Genomic DNA, 20196 nt, shown 5'->3' with positions numbered 1-20196 from the left:
AGCCTGAAAATGGGGGCAGTGGTTCTAGTCTGAAATTGTTGAACTCAGTATTGAGTGCAGAAGGCTTTGAACCCACCAACATTGCAATCTCCTCATTAAAGCCGCTTCTCGTATTAAGGCAGGAGACACCAGGACTGAATGCTTCAATAAAAAGAGCCCTCGCCCTCTGTGAGTCAGGGACATACCGCCTGAGTCAAGGCGCATTCGGGAATTACAGGAACAGATCAGTCTGTCTACAGGGAGCCCACACGGTCACCCAAGGGGCAAGTTCTCACAACCTACATTAATGAGACCCCACTAGACCCCAATACAGTGGCCGGGACCTTCAACAGAACGTGTGTCAAGCAAAGGATTGAGGTTCCCAAAGACATCATTTCATTACCACAGTGAGTTGCGTTTCTCCAATCTCCTATTGCGACGCCTCTTCTCTGACACTCCGATGCATAAGACTCAATCGCCTGACACAGGGCCTCCTGGTTTCCCGCCAATGCGCACAGATCAAAGGCACAGTTGTCGGAGTAAATTGTCGGGTTCAGCGCCGAATGGCATTGGCGGAAAGGCCCACTGGCGTTGCTCAGGATGCCGCAGTGACTTTCCGAGGTGTAGACACGGCGCGCTTCTTCGGTGCACGGGGGCCCCGCTGGGCCGGTGTCGTCCCCGCACGGAGCGCCAGAGGTTGGACTTTTCCAGCTGTTCCCAAACGCTGAGGCTGCGGCGAACTCTGTGCCATTGGGAGAGAGGAAATCGTCAGCCGGGTCTCCGTTGAAATTCCCGCAGAGTCCGCACAGAGACCCGGAATAGGTCCCTGGAACTGTCACTACCGCGTAATGGTGCCAGTCATAGGAGACACTGAGGCCAAAATCCGTCTGCAGCACGGCCGCCGATCCACTGCGGGAAATGTGAATTTTACCAGACTCCAATGTTACTGGTAAATTAAAGGACTCGCCATTTACCTGCAAACAGGAAGTAGATACAAGAGCTGAGTGAGATATGGAAATATAAAATCAGCAAGTTGTTCCTGTCCTACCGACCAGCAGAAATGTCACAGTTACCGTGTGACACGCATTATTTGCACATAATCCTGGGATTTACCTGAACTTTGGCAGTGTCACCCCTCGTCACCCGGATCTGATGTCCATACACCTGGACTTCAACTAGACGTGTCCAGGACACGGCCGTGGAGCCGCGGTGCTCGTTCTCCACCTCAACGCTGAACATGGTGAGGTTTCCAGCTCGGCCGCAGTACTTACTGAAGGTGTATTTACAAGTCCCTTGGAAATCAAAGGCCTTCCCATCAAAGCTGTGATAATGGGGGTCACCTGCGGTCCAGCAGGTTCCGCTCACTGGCGGATAGCAGTCACGCACTCCGTCCACCAGGCGGCAGTCTTCATGGACACTGCAGCGGAAATCTTCACAGGTCAGGCCCAGGGTCGCGTTCCAACAGGTGCATTTTCTACTGCAGGTGTCTGTCAGGATGACGGTGTCGCCTTTGCTGTAATAATGACCTTGGAATGAGCAGCCACACTGACTGAGGGCCACACAGATTCCGCCGCTCAGGATGTAGCCACTGTCGCACTTACAGCTTTCTGTACAAGGCCGGTTACAATGCAAATGCGCCGTTGTATCGGCGCAACTGGCAGGACAAGCGGAACTGCAGGTGTCGTAGTGACTGTGCGCCGGACAGGAAACATCTGCAAAACACAATTACAGGGTGTTCAGGTAAAGTGCAGTGAGGGATAAATCGTGAAATATTTCCCCCATCCCACTTCCCCTAAAACCATTCGGAGCTCCAAAACCCTGAGCGAAATATTACTCCATGGATAGAGGATTGGCTATCTAACAGAAGGCAGAGAGTTGGGATAAATGGTTCATATTCAGACTGGCAATCAGTAACCAGTGGTGTTCCGCAGGGGTCAGTGCTGGGTCCCCAACTCTTTACAATCTATATTAACGATTTGGAGGAGGGGACCGAGTGTAACACGTCAAAGTTTGCAGATGATACTAAGATGGGAGGGAAAGTAGTGAGTGAGGAGGACATAAAAAACCTGCAAGGGGACATAGACAGGCTAAGTAGGTGGGCAGAGATTTGGCAGATGGAATACAATACTGGAAAGTGTGAGGTTATGCACTTTGGCAGGAAAAATCGTAGAGCAAGTTATTATCTTAATGGCAAGAAACTTGAAAGTACTGAAGCACAAAGGGATCTGGGGGTCCTGGTGCACGAAACTCAAAAGGTTAGTATGCAGGTGCAGCAAGTGATTAAGAAGGCCAATGGAATGTTGGCTTTCATTGCTAGGGGGATAGAATATAAAAATAGGGAGGTATTGCTTCAGTTGTACAAGGTATTGGTGAGGCCGCACCTGGAATACTGCATACAGTTTTGGTGTCCATACTTAAGAAAGGACATACTTGCTCTCGAGTCAGTACAAAGAAGGTTCACTCGGTTAATCCCGGGGATGAGGGGATGGACTTATGAGGAGAGGTTGAGTAGATTGGGACTCTACTCATTGGAGTTCAGAAGAATGAGAGGCGATCTTATTGAAACATATAAGATTGTGAAGGGGTTGGATCGGGTGGATGCAGGGAGGATGTTCCAGATGATGGGTGAAACTAGAACAAGGGGGCATAATCTTAGAATAAGGGGCTGCTCTTTCAAAACTGAGATGAGGAGGAACTACTTCACTCAGAGGGTGGTAGGTCCATGGAATATGCTGCCGCAAAAAGCTGTCGAAGCTACATCATTACATAAATTTAAAACAGAAATAGACAGTTTCTTAGTAGAAAAGGGAATTAAGGGTTACGGGGAGCAGGCAGGAATTTGGACATGAGTCTAGGTTCGGATAGGTCATGGCCCTGTGGGTAGCGGAGCGGGCCCAGGGGCCGTGTAGCCTGATCCTGCTCCTGTTTTCGTGTGTCTAATGCTGTTAGATTCAGGAGATGGTTCTGTGATAGTGGATTGGCGGTTAGGATCAGATCAGCCATGATCTTATTGAATGGCGGAGCAGGCTCGAGGGGCCAATTGGCCTACGCCTGCTCCTATTTCTTATGTTCTTATGTTCTTATGTTCCATCATCTTATTCCCGAGGCTACCTTGGAACTATTGTCTCGCCCTGCCCTTTTAACTGATGTTAAATTTATTCCGTTGAATTATCTTTGCTGCGCGATTTTCTATCAATGTATATGGAACTTATTGTGCTCTGACTGACTTCAGTCAATGATCGAGTTAGCAAGACAACACCAAGCAGATTGGTGAAGATCCAGTATAGCTTGCTGGTTCTATTCTGAAAGTTCTCTGCTTGACAAAGGTGGATTTGTCAGATGTGATTGAATCCCCATGATTTTATACTCGGGGTTAAAATCTATAATTCTAACAATGGCAAAATACTGAGGATGCTGGTAATCTGAAATAACAACAGAAAAAGGGAAAAGAGGAGGGGAGGAGAGGAAGGAATTGAAGGAATAGTCTGTGCTAGGGTGGGAGGCAGGAGAGATTAAATGTTGCAAATGGGGATGGCAGAATCATCAACAGCCTGAAAATGGGGGCAGTGGTTCTAGTCTGAAATTGTTGAACTCAGTATTGGGTGCAGAAGGCTTTGAACCCACCAACATTGCAATCTCCTCATTAAAGCCGCTTCTCGTATTAAGGCAGGAGACACCAGGCCTGAATGCTTCAATAAAAAGAGCCTTCGCCCTCTGTGAGTCAGGGACATACCGCCTGAGTCAAGGCGCATTCGGGAATTACAGGAACAGATCAGTCTGTCTACAGGGAGCCCACACGGTCAGCCAAGGGGCAAGTTCTCACAACCGACATTAATGAGACCCCACTAGACCCCAATACAGTGGCCGGGACCTTCAACAGAACGTGTGTCAAGCAAAGGATTGAGGTTCCCAAAGACATCATTTCATTACCACAGTGAGTTGCGTTTCTCCAATCTCCTATTGCGACGCCTCTTCTCTGACACTCCGATGCATAAGACTCAATCGCCTGACACAGGACCTCCTGGTTTCCCGCCAATGCGCACAGATCAAAGGCACAGTTGTCGGAGTAAATTGTCGGGTTCAGCGCCGAATGGCATTGGCGGAAAGGCCCACTGGCGTTGCTCAGGATGCCGCAGTGACTTTCCGAGGTGTAGACACGGCGCGCTTCTTCGGTGCACGGGGGCCCCGCTGGGCCGGTGTCGTCCCCGCACCGAGCGCCAGAGGTTGCACTTTTCCAGCTGTTCCCAAACGCTGAGGCTGCGGCGAACTCTGTGCCATTGGGAGAGAGGAAATCGTCAGCCGGGTCTCCGTTGAAATTTCCGCAGAGTCCGCACAGAGACCCGGAATAGGTCCCTGGAACTGTCACTACCGCGTAATGGTGCCAGTCATAGGAGACACTGAGGCCAAAATCCGTCTGCAGCACGGCCGCCGATCCACTGCGGGAAAGGTGAATTTTACCAGACTCCAATGTTACTGGTAAATTAAAGGACTCGCCATTTACCTGCAAACAGGAAGTAGATACAGGAGCTGAGTGAGATATGGAAATATAAAATCAGCAAGTTGTTCCTGTCCTACCGACCAGGAGAAATGTCACAGTTACCGTGTGACACGCATTATTTGCACATAATCCTGGGATTTACCTGAACTTTGGCAGTTTCACCCCTCGACACCCGGATCTGATGTCCATACACCTGGACTTCAACTAGACGTGTCCAGGACACGGCCGTGGAGCCGCGGTGCTCGTTCTCCACCTCAACGCTGAACATTGTGAGGTTTCCAGCTCGGCCGCAGTACTTACTGAAGGTGTATTTACAAGTCCCTTGGAAATCAAAGGCCTTCCCATCAAAGGTGTGATAATGGGGGTCACCTGCAGCCCAGCAGGTTCCGCTCTCTGGCGGATAGCAGTCACGTACTCCGTCCACCAGGCGGCAGTCTTCATGGACACTGCAGCGGAAATCTTCACAGGTCAGGCCCAGGGTCGCGTTCCAACAGGTGCATTTTCTACTGCAGGTGTCTGTCAGGATGACGGTGTCGCCTTTGCTGTAATAATGACCTTGGAATGAGCAGCCACACTCACCGAGAGCCACACAGATTCCGCCGCTCAGGATGTAGCCACTGTCGCACTTACAGCTTTCTGTACAAGGCCGGTTACAATGCAAATGCGCCGTTGTATCGGCGCAACTGGCAGGACAAGCGGAACTGCAGGGGTCGTAGTGACTGTGCGCCGGACAGGAAACTTCTGCAAAACACAATTACAGGGTGTTGAAGTAAAGTGCAGTGAGGGATAAATCGTGCAATATTTCCCCCATCCCACTTCCCCTAAAACCATTCGGAGCTCCAAAACCCTGAGCGAAATATTACTCCATGGATAGAGGATTGGCTATCTAACGGAAGGCAGAGAGTTGGGATAAATGGTTCATATTCAGACTGGCAATCAGTAACCAGTGGTGTTCCGCAGGGGTCAGTGCTGGGTCCCCAACTCTTTACAATCTATATTAACGATTTGGAGGAGGGGACCGAGTGTAACACGTCAAAGTTTGCAGATGATACTAAGATGGGAGGGAAAGTAGTGAGTGAGGAGGACATAAAAAACCTGCAAGGGGACATAGAGTCATAGAGTAATACAGCACGGATAGAGGCCCTTCGGCCCATCGTGTCCACGCCGGCCATCAAGCCCTGTCTAATCTAATCCCATATTCCAGCATTTGGCCCGTAGCCTTGTATGCTATGGCATTTCAAGTGCACATCCAAATGCTTCTTAAATGTTGTGAGGGTTTCTGCCTCCACAACCCTTTCAGGCAGTGAGTTCCAGACTCCAACCACCCTCTGGGTGAAAAAGTTCTTTCTCAAATCCCCTCTAAACCTCCCGCCCTTTACCTTGAATCTATGCCCCCTAGTTATCGACCCCTCTACTAAGGGAAAAAGCTCCTCAGCATCCATCCTATCTATGCCCCTCATAATTTTGTACACCTCAATCATGTCCCCCCTCAGCCTCCTCAGCTCCAAGGAAAACAAACCCAACCTGCCCAGTCTCTCTTCATAGCTGAAGCGCTCCAGCCCTGGTAACATCCTGGTGAACCTCCTCTGCACCCTCTCTAACGCGATCACATCCTTCCTGTAGTGTGGCGACCAGAACTGCACACAATATTCCAGCTGTGGCCTAACCAGTGTTTTATACAGCTCCATCATAACCTCCTTGCTCTTATATTCAATGCCTCGGCTAATGAAGGCAAGTATCCCATATGCCTTTTTTACCACCTTATCCACCTGTTCCGCCGCCTTCAGGGATCTGTGTACTTGCACACCCAGATCCCTCTGACCCTCCGTCTTGCCTAGGGTCTTTCCATTCATTGTGTATTCCTTTGCCTTGTTAGTCCCCCCAAAGTGCATCACCTCGCACTTTTCCGGGTTAAATTCCATTTGCCACTGTTCCGCCCATCTGACCAACCCATCTATATCGTCCTGCAGACTGCGGCTACCCTCCTCGCTATTTACCACCCTACCAATTTTTGTATCATCTGCGAACTTACTGATCATACCCTTTACATTCATATCCAAGTCATTAATGTAGACCACAAACAGCAAGGGACCCAGCACCGATCCCTGTGGTACCCCACTGGCCACAGGCTTCCAGTCACAAAAACAACCTTCGACCATCACCCTCTGCCTTCTGCCACTAAGCCAGTTTTGTATCCAATGTGCCAAGGCACCCTGGATTCCATGGGCTCTTACCTTCTTGACCAGTCTCCTGTGCGGGACTTTATCGAAGGCCTTACTGAAATCCATGTATACCACATCCACTGCGTTACCCTCATCCACACACCTAGTCACCCCCTCAAAAAATTCAATCAAATTAGTCAGACATGATCTTCCCTTGACAAAGCCATGTTGACTATCCCTGATTAATCCTTGCCTCTCCAAGTGGAGACACATTTTGTCCCTCAGGATTTTTTCCAATAATTTTCCTACCACTGATGTTAGGCTCACTGGCCTGTAGTTCCCCGGTTTTTCCCTACTACCCTTCTTGAATAATGGTACTACATTAGCGGTTCTCCAGTCCTCTGGCACATCCCCTGTGGCCAGAGAGGTCCTGAATATATGTGTTAGAGCCCCCGCAATCTCCTCCTTTGCCTCACACAGCAGCCTGGGATACATTTCATCCGGGCCTGGGGATTTATCCATTTTTAGGCCAGCTAAAACCGCCAATACCTCCCCCCGCTCGATGTTAATATGTTCGAGCATATCACAGTCCCCCCGCCCTATTTCTATGTCTACATCGTCCTTCTCCATAGTGCAAACAGACGCAAAAAATTCATTCAGAACCCCTCCTACATCTTCCGGCTCCACACACAGATTGCCACTTTTGTCCCTAATGGGCCCTATTTTTTCCCTAGTTATCCTCTTACCCTTAATATACTTATAAAACATCTTCGGATTTTCCTTTATTTTGCTTGCCAGTGTTATTTCATGGCCCCTCCTTGATCTCCTAATTTCTTTTTTAAGTATCCCCCTGCACTTTTTGTACTCCTCTAGGGCTTCCTCCGTCTTTAGCCTTTTGTATCTACCAAAAGCCCTCCTTTTTTTCCTAATCCATTCCCGTATATCCCCTGACATCCAAGGTTCCCTGTGGTTTTTGGAACCACCCTTGACCTTTACGGGAACATGTTGCCATTGTATGTTCTCAGGCTAAGTAGGTGGGCAGAGATTTGGCAGATGGAATACAATACTGGAAAGTGTGAGGTTATGCACTTTGGCAGGAAAAATCGTAGAGCAAGTTATTATCTTAATGGCAAGAAACTTGAAAGTACTGAAGCACAAAGGGATCTGGGGGTCCTGGTGCACGAAACTCAAAAGGTTAGTATGCAGGTGCAGCAAGTGATTAAGAAGGCCAATGGAATGTTGGCTTTCATTGCTAGGGGGATAGAATATAAAAATAGGGAGGTATTGCTTCAGTTGTACAAGGTATTGGTGAGGCCGCACCTGGAATACTGCATACAGTTTTGGTGTCCATACTTAAGAAAGGACATACTTGCTCTCGAGTCAGTACAAAGAAGGTTCACTCGGTTAATCCCGGGGATGAGGGGATGGACATATGAGGAGAGGTTGAGTAGATTGGGACTCTACTCATTGGAGTTCAGAAGAATGAGAGGCGATCTTATTGAAACATATAAGATTGTGAAGGGGTTGGATCGGGTGGATGCAGGGAGGATGTTCCAGATGATGGGTGAAACTAGAACTAGGGGGCATAATCTTAGAATAAGGGGCTGCTCTTTCAAAACTGAGATGAGGAGGAACTACTTCACTCAGAGGGTGGTAGGTCCATGGAATATGCTGCCGCAAAAAGCTGTCGAAGCTACATCATTACATAAATTTAAAACAGAAATAGACAGTTTCCTAGTAGAAAAGGGAATTAAGGGTTACGGGGAGCGGGCAGGAATTTGGACATGAGTCTAGGTTCGGATAGGTCATGGCCCTGTGGGTAGCGGAGCGGGCCCAGGGGCCATGTAGCCTGATCCTGCTCCTGTTTTCGTGTGTCTAATGCTGTTAGATTCAGGAGATGGTTCTCTGATAGTGGATTGGCGGTTAGGATCAGATCAGCCATGATCTTATTGAATGGCGGAGCAGGCTCGAGGGGCCAATTGGCCTACTCCTGCTCCTATTTCTTATGTTCTTATGTTCTTATGTTCCATCATCTTATTCCCGAGGCTACCTTGGAACTATTGTCTCGCCCAGCCCTTTTAACTGATGTTAAATTTATTCCGTTGAATTATCTTTGCTGCGCGATTTTCTATCAATGTATATGGAACTTATTGTGCTCTGACTGACTTCAGTCAATGATAGAGTTAGCAAGACAACACCAAGCAGATTGGTGAAGATCCAGTATAGCTTGCTGGTTCTATTCTGAAAGTTCTCTGCTTGACAAAGGTGGATTTGTCAGATGTGATTGAATCCCCATGATTTTATACTCGGGGTTAAAATCTATAATTCTAACAATGGCAAAATACTGAGGATGCTGGTAATCTGAAATAACAACAGAAAAAGGGAAAAGAGGAGGGGAGGAGAGGAAGGAATTGAAGGAATAGTCTGTGCTAGGGTGGGAGGCAGGAGAGATTAAATGTTGCAAATGGGGATGGCAGAATCATCAACAGCCTGAAAATGGGGGCAGTGGTTCTAGTCTGAAATTGTTGAACTCAGTATTGAGTGCAGAAGGCTTTGAACCCACCAACATTGCAATCTCCTCATTAAAGCCGCTTCTCGTATTAAGGCAGGAGACACCAGGACTGAATGCTTCAATAAAAAGAGCCCTCGCCCTCTGTGAGTCAGGGACATACCGCCTGAGTCAAGGCGCATTCGGGAATTACAGGAACAGATCAGTCTGTCTACAGGGAGCCCACACGGTCACCCAAGGGGCAAGTTCTCACAACCTACATTAATGAGACCCCACTAGACCCCAATACAGTGGCCGGGACCTTCAACAGAACGTGTGTCAAGCAAAGGATTGAGGTTCCCAAAGACATCATTTCATTACCACAGTGAGTTGCGTTTCTCCAATCTCCTATTGCGACGCCTCTTCTCTGACACTCCGATGCATAAGACTCAATCGCCTGACACAGGGCCTCCTGGTTTCCCGCCAATGCGCACAGATCAAAGGCACAGTTGTCGGAGTAAATTGTCGGGTTCAGCGCCGAATGGCATTGGCGGAAAGGCCCACTGGCGTTGCTCAGGATGCCGCAGTGACTTTCCGAGGTGTAGACACGGCGCGCTTCTTCGGTGCACGGGGGCCCCGCTGGGCCGGTGTCGTCCCCGCACGGAGCGCCAGAGCTTGGACTTTTCCAGCTGTTCCCAAACGCTGAGGCTGCGGCGAACTCTGTGCCATTGGGAGAGAGGAAATCGTCAGCCGGGTCTCCGTTGAAATTCCCGCAGAGTCCGCACAGAGACCCGGAATAGGTCCCTGGAACTGTCACTACCGCGTAATGGTGCCAGTCATAGGAGACACTGAGGCCAAAATCCGTCTGCAGCACGGCCGCCGATCCACTGCGGGAAAGGTGAATTTTACCAGACTCCAATGTTACTGGTAAATTAAAGGACTCGCCATTTACCTGCAAACAGGAAGTAGATACAAGAGCTGAGTGAGATATGGAAATATAAAATCAGCAAGTTGTTCCTGTCCTACCGACCAGCAGAAATGTCACAGTTACCGTGTGACACGCATTATTTGCACATAATCCTGGGATTTACCTGAACTTTGGCAGTGTCACCCCTCGTCACCCGGATCTGATGTCCATACACCTGGACTTCAACTAGACGTGTCCAGGACACGGCCGTGGAGCCGCGGTGCTCGTTCTCCACCTCAACGCTGAACATGGTGAGGTTTCCAGCTCGGCCGCAGTACTTACTGAAGGTGTATTTACAAGTCCCTTGGAAATCAAAGGCCTTCCCATCAAAGCTGTGATAATGGGGGTCACCTGCGGTCCAGCAGGTTCCGCTCACTGGCGGATAGCAGTCCCGCACTCCGTCCACCAGGCGGCAGTCTTCATGGACACTGCAGCGGAAATCTTCACAGGTCAGGCCCAGGGTCGCGTTCCAACAGGTGCATTTTCTACTGCAGGTGTCTGTCAGGATGACGGTGTCGCCTTTGCTGTAATAATGACCTTGGAATGAGCAGCCACACTGACTGAGGGCCACACAGATTCCGCCGCTCAGGATGTAGCCACTGTCGCACTTACAGCTTTCTGTACAAGGCCGGTTACAATGCAAATGCGCCGTTGTATCGGCGCAACTGGCAGGACAAGCGGAACTGCAGGTGTCGTAGTGACTGTGCGCCGGACAGGAAACATCTGCAAAACACAATTACAGGGTGTTCAGGTAAAGTGCAGTGAGGGATAAATCGTGAAATATTTCCCCCATCCCACTTCCCCTAAAACCATTCGGAGCTCCAAAACCCTGAGCGAAATATTACTCCATGGATAGAGGATTGGCTATCTAACAGAAGGCAGAGAGTTGGGATAAATGGTTCATATTCAGACTGGCAATCAGTAACCAGTGGTGTTCCGCAGGGGTCAGTGCTGGGTCCCCAACTCTTTACAATCTATATTAACGATTTGGAGGAGGGGACCGAGTGTAACACGTCAAAGTTTGCAGATGATACTAAGATGGGAGGGAAAGTAGTGAGTGAGGAGGACATAAAAAACCTGCAAGGGGACATAGACAGGCTAAGTAGGTGGGCAGAGATTTGGCAGATGGAATACAATACTGGAAAGTGTGAGGTTATGCACTTTGGCAGGAAAAATCGTAGAGCAAGTTATTATCTTAATGGCAAGAAACTTGAAAGTACTGAAGCACAAAGGGATCTGGGGGTCCTGGTGCACGAAACTCAAAAGGTTAGTATGCAGGTGCAGCAAGTGATTAAGAAGGCCAATGGAATGTTGGCTTTCATTGCTAGGGGGATAGAATATAAAAATAGGGAGGTATTGCTTCAGTTGTACAAGGTATTGGTGAGGCCGCACCTGGAATACTGCATACAGTTTTGGTGTCCATACTTAAGAAAGGACATACTTGCTCTCGAGTCAGTACAAAGAAGGTTCACTCGGTTAATCCCGGGGATGAGGGGATGGACTTATGAGGAGAGGTTGAGTAGATTGGGACTCTACTCATTGGAGTTCAGAAGAATGAGAGGCGATCTTATTGAAACATATAAGATTGTGAAGGGGTTGGATCGGGTGGATGCAGGGAGGATGTTCCAGATGATGGGTGAAACTAGAACAAGGGGGCATAATCTTAGAATAAGGGGCTGCTCTTTCAAAACTGAGATGAGGAGGAACTACTTCACTCAGAGGGTGGTAGGTCCATGGAATATGCTGCCGCAAAAAGCTGTCGAAGCTACATCATTACATAAATTTAAAACAGAAATAGACAGTTTCCTAGTAGAAAAGGGAATTAAGGGTTACGGGGAGCAGGCAGGAATTTGGACATGAGTCTAGGTTCGGATAGGTCATGGCCCTGTGGGTAGCGGAGCGGGCCCAGGGGCCGTGTAGCCTGATCCTGCTCCTGTTTTCGTGTGTCTAATGCTGTTAGATTCAGGAGATGGTTCTGTGATAGTGGATTGGCGGTTAGGATCAGATCAGCCATGATCTTATTGAATGGCGGAGCAGGCTCGAGGGGCCAATTGGCCTACTCCTGCTCCTATTTCTTATGTTCTTATGTTCTTATGTTCCATCATCTTATTCCCGAGGCTACCTTGGAACTATTGTCTCGCCCTGCCCTTTTAACTGATGTTAAATTTATTCCGTTGAATTATCTTTGCTGCGCGATTTTCTATCAATGTATATGGAACTTATTGTGCTCTGACTGACTTCAGTCAATGATCGAGTTAGCAAGACAACACCAAGCAGATTGGTGAAGATCCAGTATAGCTTGCTGGTTCTATTCTGAAAGTTCTCTGCTTGACAAAGGTGGATTTGTCAGATGTGATTGAATCCCCATGATTTTATACTCGGGGTTAAAATCTATAATTCTAACAATGGCAAAATACTGAGGATGCTGGTAATCTGAAATAACAACAGAAAAAGGGAAAAGAGGAGGGGAGGAGAGGAAGGAATTGAAGGAATAGTCTGTGCTAGGGTGGGAGGCAGGAGAGATTAAATGTTGCAAATGGGGATGGCAGAATCATCAACAGCCTGAAAATGGGGGCAGTGGTTCTAGTCTGAAATTGTTGAACTCAGTATTGGGTGCAGAAGGCTTTGAACCCACCAACATTGCAATCTCCTCATTAAAGCCGCTTCTCGTATTAAGGCAGGAGACACCAGGCCTGAATGCTTCAATAAAAAGAGCCTTCGCCCTCTGTGAGTCAGGGACATACCGCCTGAGTCAAGGCGCATTCGGGAATTACAGGAACAGATCAGTCTGTCTACAGGGAGCCCACACGGTCAGCCAAGGGGCAAGTTCTCACAACCGACATTAATGAGACCCCACTAGACCCCAATACAGTGGCCGGGACCTTCAACAGAACGTGTGTCAAGCAAAGGATTGAGGTTCCCAAAGACATCATTTCATTACCACAGTGAGTTGCGTTTCTCCAATCTCCTATTGCGACGCCTCTTCTCTGACACTCCGATGCATAAGACTCAATCGCCTGACACAGGGCCTCCTGGTTTCCCGCCAATGCGCACAGATCAAAGGCACAGTTGTCGGAGTAAATTGTCGGGTTCAGCGCCGAATGGCATTGGCGGAAAGGCCCACTGGCGTTGCTCAGGATGCCGCAGTGACTTTCCGAGGTGTAGACACGGCGCGCTTCTTCGGTGCACGGGGGCCCCGCTGGGCCGGTGTCGTCCCAGCACGGAGCGCCAGAGGTTGCACTTTTCCAGCTGTTCCCAAACGCTGAGGCTGCGGCGAACTCTGTGCCATTGGGAGACAGGAAATCGTCAGCCGGGTCTCCGTTGAAATTTCCGCAGAGTCCGCACAGAGACCCGGAATAGGTCCCTGGAACTGTCACTACCGCGTAATGGTGCCAGTCATAGGAGACACTGAGGCCAAAATCCGTCTGCAGCACGGCCGCCGATCCACTGCGGGAAAGGTGAATTTTACCAGACTCCAATGTTACTGGTAAATTAAAGGACTCGCCATTTACCTGCAAACAGGAAGTAGATACAGGAGCTGAGTGAGATATGGAAATATAAGATCAGCAAGTTGTTCCTGTCCTACCGACCAGCAGAAATGTCACAGTTACCGTGTGACACGCATTATTTGCACATAATCCTGGGATTTACCTGAACTTTGGCAGTGTCACCCCTCGTCACCCGGATCTGATGTCCATACACCTGGACTTCAACTAGACGTGTCCAGGACACGGCCGTGGAGCCGCGGTGCTCGTTCTCCACCTCAACGCTGAACATTGTGAGGTTTCCAGCTCGGCCGCAGTACTTACTGAAGGTGTATTTACAAGTCCCTTGGAAATCAAAGGCCTTCCCATCAAAGGTGTGATAATGGGGGTCACCTGCGGCCCAGCAGGTGCGGCGTTCTGGTGGATAGCAGCCACGCACTCCGTCCACCAGGCGGCAGTCTTCATGGACACTGCAGCGGAAGTCTTCACAGGTCAGGCCCAGGGTCGCGTTCCAACAGGTGCATTTTCTACTGCAGGTGTCTGTCAGGATGACGGTGTCGCCTTTGCTGTAATAATGACCTTGGAATGAGCAGCCACACTGACTGAGGGCCACACAGATTCCGCCGCTCAGGATGTAGCCACTGTCGCACTTACAGCTTTCTGTACAAGGCCGGTTACAACGCAAATGCGCCGTTGTATCGACGCAACTGGCAGGACAAGCGGGACTGCAGGGGTCGTAGTGACTGTGCACCGGACAGGTCATATCTGAAACACACAATTACGCCATGTTAAGCTGAAGTACATGATGAACGTAACTCGTCACTTTTACCTTTTTTTTACCGCCCATAGTATTGTAGCATTTTCACCCAGAATCATCTTCAGTAGTGAAGAGTGTTGTAAAGATGCCACTTGTAATCGCTTCCATCGCTGATATTATATTGGACCCTGGTGAGACCACACCTGGAGTATTGTGTACATTTTTGGTGTCCTTACCTAAGGAAGGATGTACTTGCCATATAGTGAGTGCATGTCAGGGTTGCTGTCACGGGGCCGTGTAGACGGGCCCGTGCTGTCTGGGCGAGGCTGGTTCTGGACCCAAGTGCAGACAGATGAGGCGAGAAGCAGATATGCAGTGTTAAATAACAGTACTTTACTAGAATCACACAGGTAAACGGTTACAAAACATAGGAGCTCAAGACAAGCTACCACATAGGCAAATGGCTAGTCAAGATAGGAACTCAAGACAAGCTACTGTGAGGCAACCAGCTTGTCAAGGCTGAGCTCAAGACAAGCTACCCCAGGGCAACCGGCTTGTCAAGATAGGAACTCAAGACAAGCTACCACAGGGCAACCGGCTTGTCCAAAACTGAGCACCTGGTCAAGAGAGAGCACCTAGTCAAGACTGACTCCCTTGTCAGGACTGAGCACAGAGGGAAGAAACCACAGAACTTAAATAGAAGCAAAAACAGGTGAAACCAATAACCTGATGAAAAGGCAGTTAAGCAATAAACACAGGAGAACTAGTAACAATTAACAAGGGGAAACCAACCAGTGAAGGTGCCATCTAGGGGTTACTGAAGGAACTGACTGGCACCCTCAGAGTGCAACGAAGGTTCACCAGACTGGTTCCTGGGAAGGGTGGGGGGATTGTTCAATGAGGAAGGATTGAGTAGACTAGGCTTATATTCGCTAGTGTTTGAAGAATGATAGGTGATCTCATTGAAACATACTAAATTCTTACAGGGCTAGATGGGGTGGATGCAGGGAGGATGTTTCCCCTGGCTGGGGTGTCTAGAACCAGGGGTCACAGTCTCAGAATAAGGGGTCGGCCATTGAGGACTGAGATGAGGAGGAATTTCTTCACTCAGAGGGTGGTGAATCTTTGGAATTCTCTGCCCCAGAGGGCTGTGGAGGCTCAGTCGTTGAGTATATTCAAGGCTGAGATCGATAGATTTTTGACTATTACGGGAATCAAGGGATATGGAGATAGTGCAGGAAAGTGGTGATGAGGTAGAAGATCAGCCATGATCTTATTGAATGGCGGAGCAGCCTCGAGGGGCCAAATGGCCGACTCCTGCTCCTATTTCTTATGTTCTTATGTTCTTTGGTCTCCACCTGAATATCGGCTGCAATATCCTCCAATTGCTCGATATAGTCAGTAGTTTGCCTCAGGACCATGGCAGAGGTGTCCACCGCTCTAACCCACAGCATTTTCATGCTGAATCCTCCGCCCTTTCATTCCATTCCTCCCTGTGGGCGTGGCTTGAACGGCCAAATTAATGTTCCGCCTCCTGGAGTGGGCCTAGACTAGTAGGACATCCCAGTCAGGAGAGCTCGGCCCATTCCCTCACGCATATCAGTTAAATAGTCGGGTTTTGACAATCTGACAGCATTAGATGGTTTCTTTTCCCAAAAAATGAAATGTACTGAAATCCGTTTCATAGAAATTGAGTTTCATAACTTGCAGTGGTGGAATTTAGAGCCGGTGACCTCTCGGGTGCAAGACTCAATGCCATCAACACTGCACACATCTGACCTCCCTTCCTAGGCTGTGAATTACTCTGGAGGCGGACGCTCGTGGACTGGTAGACAAACAGACATGAAGAACTAGCTTCACTCAACGACCTAATCATCTCGGTCCCAGGTGATTTTGTTGGGAATCTGTTGCCTGTTGTGTGAGGAAGAAGCTCGCTCTGTCACTGGGTCTGCGTGGAGACCTGATGATCTGGACCAGGTCTTAACCAGGTCTCAACCAGGTCTTACCCAGGTTTTGCCCAGTTCTTACCCAGGTCTCAACTCGGTCTTACTCATGTCCTAACCAGGTCTTACCCAGGTCACAACCAGGTCTTACCCAGGTCTTACCCAGGTCAAAACCAGGTCTTACCCAGGTCTTACCCAGGTCACAACCAGGTCTTCCCCAGGACTTACTCAAGTCTTATCCAGGTCTTACTCAGTTCTTACCCAGGTCCTTCCCAGGTCTTACCCAGGCCTTAACCAGGTCTTACCCTGGTCTTACTCAGGTCTTAACCAGGTCTATGCTCTTGATGTAAGTATAAGAAATCACACAACACCAGGTTATAGTCCAACAGCTTTATTTGAAATCACAAGCTTTTGGAGCGCTGCTCCTTCGTCGGGTGAAGTGGAGAAATGCATAAAGACACAACTTATATAGTCAGAGAATAATGTCAGATGTTTACAGGTAATCATTCCAACTGCCATTTATCACACCTCGGCAGAGAGATAATCACAGCAATCAAAGGTGTAAATGGTGTCCAAACAGGTCAGTCAGGAAAACATTACATCAAAGAACAATGTGGGGTCACAAGGGGCCAAATGTTGCAGATGCTGCAGACCCCAGCATCTGCAATATTTGACCCCTTGTGACCCCACCTCATTGTTCTTTGATGTAATGTTTTCCTGACTAACCTGTTTGGACACCATTCACACCTTTGTTTGCTGTGATTATCTCTCTGCCGAGGTGTGATAAATGGCAGTTAGAAAGATTACCTGTAAACATCTGACATTATTCTCTGACTATATAAGCTGTGTCTTTATGCATTTCCCCACTTCAGCTGACGAAGGAGCAGCGCTCTGAAAGCTTGTGATTTCAAATAAAGCTGTTGGACTATTGTGAGGACTGGAACTTGGTGAACCCAACTGCAGTAAGGCAAACTGAGGCAGAGGTTAGGTTGCAAAAACAAAGATAGACTTTACTTGAAATAAACAAAATAACAACAGCACAGATACAGGCTAGCAGGCCGGCAAGAGGTATCACAAGGCAGTGAAACGCAAGACTGAGCAATGAACATAAACTAAGCACCACTTAAATAGTAGGCATATAACAATGCACAGGTGAGTACAATTAGAACTAAAGAAGGACACAATTAAGAGTTCATGGTGCCCTCTGGTGGCGAGGTGAGGCAGAATCTGGGTCATTCCTGACAACTATAACCTGGTGTTGTGTGATTTCTTGCATTTGTCCACCCCAGTCCAACACCGGCATCTCCACACCTTGATGTAAGTCACGCCGTTATTTACAACTCATTTCTCATGTGGCATTTTAACACCTGGATTATGTTCCCACTCTCCTTTCCCAAAGAGCAATCAAGTTCGACCCATGGGCATATAATTCTCATTGAGCTAAAGTTGATATTAATTATTTTACCTTTTATTAGCTTGATTATTATTGTGATCCCATATACAATATTATGGAAAATCGTGCATACATCCACACAAAGGGAAGCGCAGTTCATGACATTGAGATACTTACTGCAAAATGAATGGTTCCTCCAGGCTCCGAGCGTGACATTGAGTGACTGACAGGCGCTGACATAGGCCTGGATTGACTGACACAGGATGGCCGCGCTGCCCTGTGCCAAGCACACGTCATACACACAGTTGGATAAATACGGATCCGGACTCAATTTGGAATGGCATGCTCCCAACGTGCCGTTTCTATCTGCAATAATCCCACAGGAGGTGGCCCTCCTGTACGGCGCAGCATCGGCGCAGACCGGACAGGAATCCCGGCAACCGTCATCGCAATTTTCACTTGTGTCAGTTTTCCAAGAAGAGGCGAACTCGAACGCGTCTCTTGTCAACCTGCCACTGCGGGTCACGAAATCATCGGCGGAGTCGCCGTTAAAGTTACCGCACAGCCCGCAGGTTTTGTCGCCGAGGCTCCGAGGGATGGTCACTGACACGTGATAGCTGCTGTCAAACTGGACAACGAGTCCGAAATCCGTCTCGACCCTGGTGTGGACCCCGCTCAGATAAACCTGCAGCTGCCCGCCGCCGAGAGTTAGGGGCAGATTCACCCGCAGTCCATTCAACTGCAACATAAAACAGATGATACTGAGGCAGAACTCGGGGCCAAGATTCCCTCTGTGCCTTAAGTGTTAACAACAACAACTCGCATTTACACGGCGCCTTTAACGTAGTAAAGCGTCCCAAGGCTTCGCAGGAGCGATTATCAAACAAAATTTAACACCAAGCTGCATCAGGAGATATTAGGACAGGTGACCAAAAGCTGGATCAAAGAAGACGGTTTTATGGAGCGTCTTAATGGAGGAGAGAGAGGCGGAGAGGTTTAGGGAGGGAATTCCAGAGCTCGGGGGCCCAGGCGGCTGAAGGCACGGCCACCAATGGTGGAGCGATGGAAATCGGGGGATGGACAAGAGGCCAGAATTGGAGGAGCCCAGAGATCTGGGAGGGTTGTAGGGGCTGGAGGAGGTTACAGAGATAGGGAGGGTTGTAGGGGGCTGGAGGAGGTTACAGAGATAGGGGGGGTTGTAGGGGGCTGGAGGAGGTTACAGAGATAGGGAGGGTTTTGGGGGTTGGAGGAGGTTACAGAGATAGGGAGGGTTGTAGGGGCTGGAGAAGGTTACAGTGATAGGGATGGCTGTAGGGCTGGAGGAGGTTACAGAGATAGGGAGGGTTGTAGGGGCTGGAGGAGGTTACAGGGATAGGGAGGGTTGTAGGGGCTGGATGAGGTTACAGAGATAGAGAGGGTTGTAGGGGTTGGAGGAGGTTACAGAGATAGGGAGGGTTGTAGGGGCTGGAGGAGGTTACAGAGATAGAGAGGGTTGTAGGGGTTGGAGGAGGTTACAGAGATGGGGAGGGCTGTAGGGGGCTGGAGGATGTTACAGAGATAGGGTGGAGTGTAGGGGGCTGGAGGAGGTTATAGAGATAGGGAGGGTTGTAGGGGCTGGAGGAGGTTACAGGAATAGGGAGGATTGTAGGGGCTGAAGGAGGTTACAGTGATATGGAGGGTTGTAGGGGCTGGGGGAGGTTACAGAGATAGGGAGGGGTGTAGGGGGCTGGAGGAGGTTACAGAGATATGGAGGGTTGTAGGGGCTGGGGGCGGTTACAGAGATAGGGAGGGTTGTATGGGCTGAAGGAGGTTACAGTGATATGGAGGGTTGTAGGGGCTGGGGGAGGTTACAGAGATAGGGAGGGGTGTAGGGGGCTGGAGGAGGTTACAGAGATAGGGAGGGTAGTAGGGGCTGGAGGAGGTTACAGAGATATGGAGGGTTGTAGGGGCTGGGGGCGGTTACAGAGATAGGGAGGGTTGTATGGGCTGAAGGAGGTTACAGTGATATGGAGGGTTGTAGGGGCTGGGGGAGGTTACAGAGATAGGGAGGGGTGTAGGGGGCTGGAGGAGGTTACAGAGATAGGGAGGGTAGTAGGGGCTGGAGGAGGTTACAGAGATAGGGAGGGTTGTAGGGGCTGGAGGAGGTTACAGGGATAGGGAGTATTGTAGGGGCTGGAGGGGGTTACAGAGGTATAGAGCGTTGTTGGGGCTGGGGGCGGTTACAGAGATAGGGAGGGTTGTATGGGCTGAAGGAGGTTACAGTGATATGGAGGGTTGTAGGGGCTGGGGGAGGTTACAGAGATAGGGAGGGGTGTAGGGGGCTGGAGGAGGTTACAGAGATAGGGAGGGTAGTAGGGGCTGGAGGAGGTTACAGAGATAGGGAGGGTTGTAGGGGCTGGAGGAGGTTACAGGGATAGGGAGTATTGTAGGGGCTGGAGGGGGTTACAGAGATATAGAGCGTTGTTGGGGCCGAGGGAAGTTACAGAGATAGGGAGGGGTGTAGGGGGCTGGAGGCGGTTACAGA

At 49.4% G+C, this 20196-nt stretch overlaps 2 protein-coding genes across 2 annotated transcripts in view; both read right to left on the bottom strand.

Annotated features, from left to right (window-relative positions):
- The window catches only part of LOC147110185 (IgGFc-binding protein-like), a 59802-nt gene extending 56071 nt beyond the window's left edge, over nucleotides 1-3731 (bottom strand). The window contains exons 1-3 of the mRNA XM_086002489.1: nucleotides 3713-3731; nucleotides 1093-1691; nucleotides 383-953 (exon numbers count right to left, since the gene is read on the bottom strand). Of these exons, the coding sequence (XP_085858615.1) occupies nucleotides 383-953; nucleotides 1093-1691; nucleotides 3713-3731 (1189 nt within the window). The remainder of the gene's footprint in view (nucleotides 1-382; nucleotides 954-1092; nucleotides 1692-3712) is intronic.
- Nucleotides 3732-3760: 29 nt separating this feature from the next.
- The window catches only part of LOC147110184 (IgGFc-binding protein-like), a 41791-nt gene continuing 25355 nt past the window's right edge, over nucleotides 3761-20196 (bottom strand). Inside the window, 7 exon segments of the mRNA XM_086002488.1 lie at nucleotides 3761-4480; nucleotides 4620-5218; nucleotides 9509-10079; nucleotides 10219-10817; nucleotides 13036-13606; nucleotides 13746-14344; nucleotides 17850-18411. Coding sequence (XP_085858614.1) covers nucleotides 3761-4480; nucleotides 4620-5218; nucleotides 9509-10079; nucleotides 10219-10817; nucleotides 13036-13606; nucleotides 13746-14344; nucleotides 17850-18411 — 4221 coding nt within the window.

This window comes from Somniosus microcephalus, chromosome 12 (genome assembly GCF_052327205.1).
Source record: "Somniosus microcephalus isolate GS21.2 chromosome 12, FLI_Smic_1.0, whole genome shotgun sequence".
In the NCBI taxonomy this organism is placed as follows: domain Eukaryota; kingdom Metazoa; phylum Chordata; class Chondrichthyes; order Squaliformes; family Somniosidae; genus Somniosus; species Somniosus microcephalus.
This window is presented reverse-complemented; position numbering and strand designations above follow the sequence as displayed.